Source organism: Dipodomys ordii, unplaced genomic scaffold (assembly GCF_000151885.1).
Source record: "Dipodomys ordii isolate 6190 unplaced genomic scaffold, Dord_2.0 Scaffold5, whole genome shotgun sequence".
In the NCBI taxonomy this organism is placed as follows: domain Eukaryota; kingdom Metazoa; phylum Chordata; class Mammalia; order Rodentia; family Heteromyidae; genus Dipodomys; species Dipodomys ordii.
In genome coordinates this window covers 30,049,623-30,058,029 of record NW_012267221.1, presented here as the reverse complement: position 1 = coordinate 30,058,029, position 8,407 = coordinate 30,049,623, and the positions used below count along the sequence as shown (strand labels likewise).

The 8,407-nt window shown below is 42.7% G+C and overlaps 1 protein-coding gene across 4 annotated transcripts in view; it reads right to left on the bottom strand.

Annotated features, from left to right (window-relative positions):
- The window catches only part of Itga4 (integrin, alpha 4 (antigen CD49D, alpha 4 subunit of VLA-4 receptor)), an 82,124-nt gene extending 76,380 nt beyond the window's left edge, over positions 1 to 5,744 (bottom strand). For all 4 annotated transcript variants that reach the window (XR_001175546.1, XM_013028812.1, XM_013028818.1 and 1 more), the window contains exons 1-2: positions 5,312 to 5,744; positions 4,826 to 4,947 (exon numbers count right to left, since the gene is read on the bottom strand). Coding sequence is in view for 3 of the 4 variants with exons in the window: in XM_013028812.1 (XP_012884266.1) it covers positions 4,826 to 4,947; positions 5,312 to 5,508 (319 nt within the window). In the remaining variant the exon portion in view is untranslated. The remainder of the gene's footprint in view (positions 1 to 4,825; positions 4,948 to 5,311) is intronic.
- Between the last annotated feature and the right edge of the window lie 2,663 nt (positions 5,745 to 8,407).

Below are 8,407 nucleotides of genomic sequence, written 5' to 3'. Positions count from 1 at the left end.
GGGCACCTGTCTGATAGTACTTTTCTTACTTCTTTAAAAACAAGTCATTTTTTACTCAAGATATTTATTGACTCAAACTATGTATCATAAGCTGTATTAAATCTATACCAACATGATGTTCTTTAAAAAAGGAAAGTAACTACACAAAGGTTTTTCCTGAGATCATAAGAACTTTAAAAATAAAATTTAAAATGTAAAAAGAAAAAACTTAGTAACTGGATGACTTAGTCTTAAAAGAAAAGGAAGTCCTATTCACATATTTACAGATATTTGGAAAAGGCAATATTTTACCGAGGGAACTTCTACTTCTCTAAAGCAGTGTTGGCTAACAGAATAGTGTGATTTTATTTAGCAGTTGTTTTTTGAAAGGTCAGAAGACTTTTGCTCTTCTACTATTATCTTTAAATACAAAAGGGACTCAATTTAACATATCTATTGATGTGCACAGTGCATTTAGATTGGTATTTTTATGACATTTAATTATACGCTAGTCACCTTCAAAGACAAAACTAAACCAAATAGCATAATTTTGATTAATATTTGTTTAACCTATAACTCCTAAATATTAATTGTGCAATAAATGTTCATTTATTTCAATATGTAATTCATATCATGAAACTTAATTTCCCTTCTATGCACTCTTTGAAATCTAGTAAATGCCTTACAGCACCTTTTACTGAGGACACTACATGTGCTCAGTGATAATATGTGGTTAGTAGCTTTTGTGTGTGTGTGTGTGCCAGTTTGGGGGCTTGAACTCAGGGCCAGGGTGCTGTTGCTGAGCATTTGTGCTCAAGTCTAGTGCTCTACCACTTGAGCCATAGTTCCATACTCAACTTTGAAGTGGTTAATTGGAGATCAAAAGTCTCATGGACTTTCCTAAGTTGTTATCCAGGTCTTTCTGGTATGATTTAATAATCATCCATGTATTATTTTCTCATTTTTTTGAATACTGGTGGTCTACAGGAGACTATGCTTTCTATATTAATTATTATTAATATAATCCAGAATCTTCTGATTTAGGAGCCATCTATGATCAGTTTGCTTTCAACAAGTCTCAGCAGATACAGAACTGATGGAAGAAAAGAAAGTGGAGCCATGGAAATCACCCCAGCCCCCTAGGCTTAGAATCTCCAGAAGCATGCCAGCACACAGCCCATCCTGAGTGGAGACCACTTTCCTTTGATTCATGGAGGAAAGTACTCAGGAAATGGGAGGAAAGACTCCTGGGAGAGCTACAGTAGAAGAAGACTGAACACATAGGAAGAAAACCACCCTGAGCAATTATCTTCAGTCAGTTCACATTGCCAAGAGGTAACTGCCAACACCTCTCCCCCTGAGTATTGTAGATGAATGGACACTGATTGTTGATTGATTCTGCTTATGGCTATAGTAAACGTAGCATGATGAGTAACTTTTCCACAGAGATAGCGTAGTCTTTGTGAGCTCATAACCTCTTTTGAGGAAATGCATCTACTTGAGTGTCAGCTATGGATCTGACATTGTACAGAGACCTGGGGTTTAGTCATATGGACATTTTGATTACATAGAAGACAGAGAAGGTTAACAGACTTCACATCTTTGTATTGTTGATAGCCAAGTAAAATTATTCCAAATGAGAGAGAACATCTTATTTACAGCATAATCATACATCTACGTGACTCAATATAACAGTTTGGCTGGTCAAGAAAAAATATTTACATGTTTCATTTTAGTTGTTAGGTTTTTGTTATATAGTTACTTTAATTGTTTTAGTTTATTAATTGGACTATTTACTTTGATAACATTTTATAATGTATAGTATACAGGCAGACATTTAATCAGAAAATGGAATAAAAGGAAATAAAATCATATATTAAAGTATGTTATATGTTAGGTATTAAGCTGAGCATTTGCCAAACATTATAGTCATTCTCATTTAAGACAACTGTCTTTTAAATAGAAGTTTCTATGCGTTCATTGTGTTCTTTTACCTTCTACCCTCTTTACTTTCCTCTTCCCTCCCTTTTCCTTTCCTCTTTCTGTTTCTCTCTCTCTCTACAAAAAATAGAACATATTCTACAATCTTATAATCTTAAAATACCATGATTTTGTTTTATAAATTCCAACTTTCTTTTTTGACTTTAGCTTTAGGGGCTTTTTATGTTGTTTTTTATTTTTATTTATTTATTTTTTTTTGTGGTTGTGGGCTTGAAATCTGGGCTTGGGCCCTCAGCTCTTCAGCTCAAGGCTAATGCTCTACCACTTAAACCGCAGCACCACTTCTGGTTTTCTGATGGTTTATTGGAAATAAGAGTCTCATGGACTTTTCTGCCTGAGCTGGCTTTGAACTGTGATCCTCAGATCTCGGCCTCCTGAGTAGCTAGGATTACAGGCGTAAGCCATCAGCTCCCGGCTAGCCTTAGTTTTTTATATAACAGCTTGAAGTTATTTCTGTGAGTAGGTCCTAAATATACAGAGTTTCTTTATAGAAATGAGAATATTCCATGGGAAATAAGTTCAGTCAACTCTTTTTCAAGTTGTAAGTATAGCTGTTAATGGCTTTATCCAGCTGACTAGGAATTGTGCATTTCTTTTTGCCTTTCATCTCATTAAATAATTGCTTTACAGACCGAATTTTGTTAAGTGGAAAAAACCACTTTAGCTTATCATTCTAACCAATTCTTTTAGTCATCAATCAGGTTGATGACAAGCAAACATTCTCTTCATTTTTTTTTCTCATGGGGCTTGAACTCTGGGCCTCAGCGCTGTCCCTCAGCTCTTCAGCTCAAGCTCAAGGTGAGTGTTCTACCACTTGAGCCACAGCACCACTTCCAGTTTTCTGGTGGTTTTTAAGAATCTCATGGACTTTCCTGACTGGACTGGCTTTGAACCAAGTTCCTCAGATCTCAGCCTCCTGAGTAGCTAGGAATACAGGTGTGGCTTTTCTCTTCATTTTATTTATGATCCAATAAACCTTCTGTTTCATGTTTGATACATATCTACCATGTTCACATCTCTCAGGAATTACCTCTGTAGTCAACTCTTACATTCCACATTTCTAATGAATTTAGAGTTTCCTTCAAAAGACAGCCAGTATTAAAAAATAATATTACTACATGATCTTTCCAGTTAAACACAGACATCCAGAAATAGATTCAGTGCCTTCTAGACAGGATGTAAATTCTAAATTCGAGTAGTTACAAAGTCATGGATCAGAAACAATGACCAGGACAAAGGAAAACAAACTGTTTCCTCCTGAGTTTAATCTAGATCCTCAGGCAGATAAAGGTTCATTTCACTCTAATTCTCTACCTGTCCATTCTCAACTGTCTCATGAAAGGTACTTATGCTTTGTAAAGTATTCCAAATGAATAAATACTTACACATTCCCTCATCTGTCTTTTGGATGGAAGATTCCTAATTAGATGCTGGGCCTATTATTCTACCTGATATAAACTCCTGGACTTTCCTGAGTACCTTCAAAGTTAGAAGTGAAACTGCCATTATGTTCATGCCTATTTGAGATCATCCAAATGAAGGAAAGTAGCTGCATAGTTTGGGAAAAAGGCAGATGAACATAAAACAAAACAATAATTAAAGATGCTAACTTCTAGTTGAAGAAATAGATGTTCTTCTGAAGTCCATTTACAGCAAAGATAAATGTAAGAAAAGTACCCATTTTTGACCTTCTACTCACCATTGACAGGGGTCCCTTAGCTGGAAACACAACATAATAAACCCAAATTTAATTCCATCTGCACTGAGCATGCATGCATGAAATGGCCTACACGTTATACTCAAACAGACCCAATTTTGGCTTGGAGACCCCCACATACTATTAACTAGGTTAGTAACTTCAGTAAAAATACTTGCAACTCTTTCAGTCAGAATTCTCATATTAAAATAGAAACAATACTACTGTAACCTAGGGTAGCTTTGAAGGGAAAGAGCCAATATATTCCACAGTGCCTAAGAGTATTTGGAACAAGACAGGACTCAGTTAATATTAGTTCCTCTTTCTCTCCCATGTGTCTGTGTGCAGCAAGTTTGCTTTTGGCTTTGAAATATGAAACTTCTCCCTTCCCCCAGTAGTGCACATTTTTCAATTTGTCCCAAATCTAAGAAAAGACATTAAGAAAAGACTGTAGAAAGACAGATCCTTTTAACGTGGAAGTTTTGGGAAAGAAAAATTAACAATTTTGCTAAAATCTTATATGAACTACATTAACCATTGAGATGACAATTTTTTCCCCTGCTCTTTTACGGTGTATGTAAAATCCATACCATTTTCAAAAGAAAAGAGAGAAACAGCAAGAGGGAAAGAAAAAAAAGAGAAAGTCTACCCTTATAGTAAATAAAATGTTACTATACTCATGATCTTCCCCTTCATCTGCTGTTAAACAAAATTGATAGAACAATATGGAAATAAAATTCTTAGCTTAACTGCATCCTGTCTTAAGATGTTAAGAAATTTTGACATTGATAAACATGCATTGTGCTCATAAACTGTTTTGTTAAATGGCAACACCTTGGTACAACTACTTAAATGTAATAAAAATAAATTTTTAAAAATGATGTTAAGAAAGTTTAAATTGTACTTTACAGATGGAGGAAAGGTGACAGTTGGAGGGAAGTTACAAGTTAAAGGGATAGAAACCACTGGGGGAGGGGGGGAAAGTATCAAGAAGGGACGATGTGTAGAGTTAAATGGAAAACCAAGCGATTTAAATTGGACACAAACAAAACACATGTCTGTCTCAGCTTTCCCCAAGATTTGATTTAGAGCATGCATTGGGGACACCGGGAAGGAGGTCACTAATTCTTAGTCCCAACCCCAACTCACCTAACTGGAGCTGTTCGCATGTCCTGCCTGGGTTCTCTCCGATCCGGCATCTGTAGATCGCCCCGGGTTTGACCACTGAAGCGTTGGCCAGCCAGTTGGCAGTGGGCGCCCCCACCACCAGCCTGAAGCGGGGAAAACGAGCACGTGCGCTCAGACGCCAGCCGCGCTGCCTTCTGAACTCGGGGTCCCCTGGGCTGTGCGCGGCCTGCAGCGGGGCGGCATCCCCTGCCCTCCGCCCCTGGACTCCTGGCTCCCAGGGCTGGCAGCATCCGCACGCATCGCCTACGCTGCTACCCCTGGAGAAGTTATCTCCCTCCTGGGCAGATCTCCAGCGAGCCGGCTGTGGCGGCGGGCTCCTCCGGCCTCCTCCAGATGGAGGAAAGTTTGAAGGAGGCGGGGGGGGGGGGGGACGGGCAGGGGGAGGGTAGGGAGCTCCGAGACACCTTTCTCACGCCTTTCTCGGCGAGGCGGCGAACCCCCACTCACCATCGGTTCGCCCCGTGGCTGTGCAGCACCACGGAGTAGCCGAACAGCGTGTCGCTCGGACCCTGGTACAGCAGCGCGCTCTCGGTGTCCACGTTGTAGGGGTGCCCGCTTGGGACCCCCAGGCACAGCAACAGCATCAGCGCTTGGCGGACGGCGGCCCCTCGGGGGCCGGGGCCGCGCCTCGCTTCCGCAGCCATGCACTCCGGGCGGGGGGAACATTCAACACCGAACGGTCATTGCAGCCCCAGAATAGCACGGGATGCGACGTTCCGCCAAGGCGAAGAAGCGCCTCAAGAACGCGAGCGCAGCGTGTCCGGCGCCGGCGACCGAAGGCGGAGGGGGCGGGAAGGGGGGGGACCAAGGGGAGGGGAAGTCGGTCAGCCGCAGGCGGGTGATCTAGGGCAGCGGGGGATGCCGCCGCACGCCCTCCGGATCCACGTCCTGTTTCTGCGGCCTGGGAGTGCGGGTGCTCGCGCGATCCCGGGGCGCAGCTGGGTGGGGTCCTGGGCGTGGTGCAGAGGCGCGGGGTCTGACTGCGTCTCCCCTAGCGCGCAGCTGCAGGGGGCGCTGGGGGACCTCGGCTGCGTGGGACGCTCGTCCCGGCCCGGGTCTGCCAGCCCACAGGGTGGGAGATGGCTCGGGGTTCCCGGGGCTTAGCCAGAAGGGATCTGCAGGGACCCAGGGACGTCTCCCTCTTTTAAGGCAGGTTGGGGCCTGACACTTGGTCTGCCCTAGCCTTTGCCTCCAACTTCAGCCCCAAACTTCTGGATGGGACCGCAGTGCAGGGGACTGTCCCATCTTTCTTTACTGGTTAAGTGCTATCTGGGACTTTTCGTAAGTAATCGCCAGAGAAAGCATGCAGTTGGCCATAGCCCGACGACACACCAAAATAAAGAACTCTCTGAAGTTTGGCCCATGGGGAACATTTTGAGTGACAAAGACGTTATGGTTATTCTCTTCAAACTCACAGCCTGCGCTCTTTCATGCCCACTTCCTTCCCCTCAACACTTCCCCTTCAGCAGGAGTGAGCAGGCAAAGCAGCCGCCTGGGGCTAAAAGACAGTGGTTAATACACAGCAGACTCCAGCAAAGGGGAGCCCTAAAGGAAACACTGGCTTTCCTCACTTAGCAGGTTGCTGTGCCGTGTTCTGGACGTGGATCCCCTTTCCATTCGTCCGATTGCCAGGGCCTACACCCACCCGCCATACAACAGAGGGCCAAGGCACCATAGGCTTCTGGAAATGCGAGTGAGGTCCATAACTTCAACACACTTGAACTGGCTGGCGAGTTTCAGTCTATATACATTGGGTTTCTCCCTTGAGCAACCAGACGCAGCTAACCCAGCATGCCTATTAGGCTATTTGCAGGAAAAGCAAAGGTTCCTCCTATTAATTTTGGTTAAAAGAAAGAAAAATAAAAACCACGAAGGAAGAGAAGACTTCATCCAAGGGTGTGGTGTGTAAGTAAACCCATCCTGAAATAGCACATCTTTGAATGAAAATGGTAGCCACACAATTAAAGCACTTGCTCTCTAACTCAGCATATTTCACTAGACAGGCACAGCCAAGCCCTCGGCATGCCACCCGAATGGGGCAGGACTGATAATAACTCTCAGAAAAAAAGTGTCTGCCAGATGGTACATAGGCAAACTCTTACTAGTACACGAAGTTCAGGCGCACTGGGGACACTTAAAAAGACATTTGAATAGTTGGTGGAGTGGGCAGGCTCCGCGATTGGAGAGGAGGAATGAGGGTGGCCACCATTAGGGCCAGGTGGAGGAGCTGAGAGACTCCATGGCTTTTTAGCTGCCCACACCGCAGGTAGGTGTGGTATGGGGCTGACTAGGACAGCAAGACCCCATCCTGAGCCTCACGGGCATGCCGGGAACTTAAAACTCCACTCTGCTGTTGATAGATATGAAAGTATTGAAGAGTTTGCCTTGATCAAGATCTGAAAACAAGATGGAAAATTTAGTCCTGGAGGCTTCTTCATTAATAAGACAGACAGACTGATGGTTCACACTGAAGTAATAGGCACAGAGGGAAAATAGATTTAAGAGAGGAGAGAAAGAAAGGAGAGGGTGGGAGGGAGAGATAGAAAAAGGGGAGAACTGGACAGAATTTGTTACTAGGAGTTTGGACAGAAAGCTAACATGGACAAGTCATGGGGTAAAGCATGAGATATCAAACTTTGAGGTCCTGGGCACATTGAGAAATGAGTTTTTAGAGAACTATAACCAGAACCAACCCAAGTATTTTAACTCTGACAACAGACAAAAGAAAGGAACATGAACTTTTTCTTGCAGTCTACTAAGTATAGATCAATACTGGCAATGCCCAGGGTGAATGGTCCTGATCTCTTTCTTTCTGCAGTTGCACAGGTTTTGATTTTGTTTTTTCCTGAATAGGTCTGCATTCTGATTTTTAACCCACTCTTCATTTAGGTCACATTGTTGTTGCTCTGAAGTGATTCTTGGAATTAGTGCAATATCAAAATCATCCCAGTCTTTTAGATACACTAGCAAAACCAATGAGCCTTTACCTCTATCTTTTTCATTATCTACCAGAAACTTCTGTGATAAAAACCTTTCTACACAATTGTGTTCAAAGCCCAGTTAAGGTAAGTAGATGTGAGGGAGGGAAGGACCAGCTGGAGAACCTGGGAGAAGCTGGCTGGACAGAGCAGTTATACATGGCGTGATGACAGGGTAGTATCTTATTTCTGTGCTTATGATGTTCATTTATTGCCCATCCAGGAACAGCCAGCCTGCATTACTTCACATGCTATCATGTGAAGTTTCCTGCCCCCTAGGGCTTAGAAATAGCTCATTTCCCCTACTAATAAGAGGTTGTAATATTGCTTTTATGAAGCCTGAAGGTACGGCTCTTTCTCTAATGTGTGGAAAAGGAGGGATTCCTGGACTTAATTTATCCAATTAATATATGACATATGATATACATATATATATATACACATATTTTTGTGCTTACTGTCTGCCAGAAGCTACATTAAGGATTCAAAAGTAGTAGAAAAAATTGTCTATTTTTTTATATAAGCAGTCCTCTTAAAGACATCTAATAAAGATGCTTAAATTTTC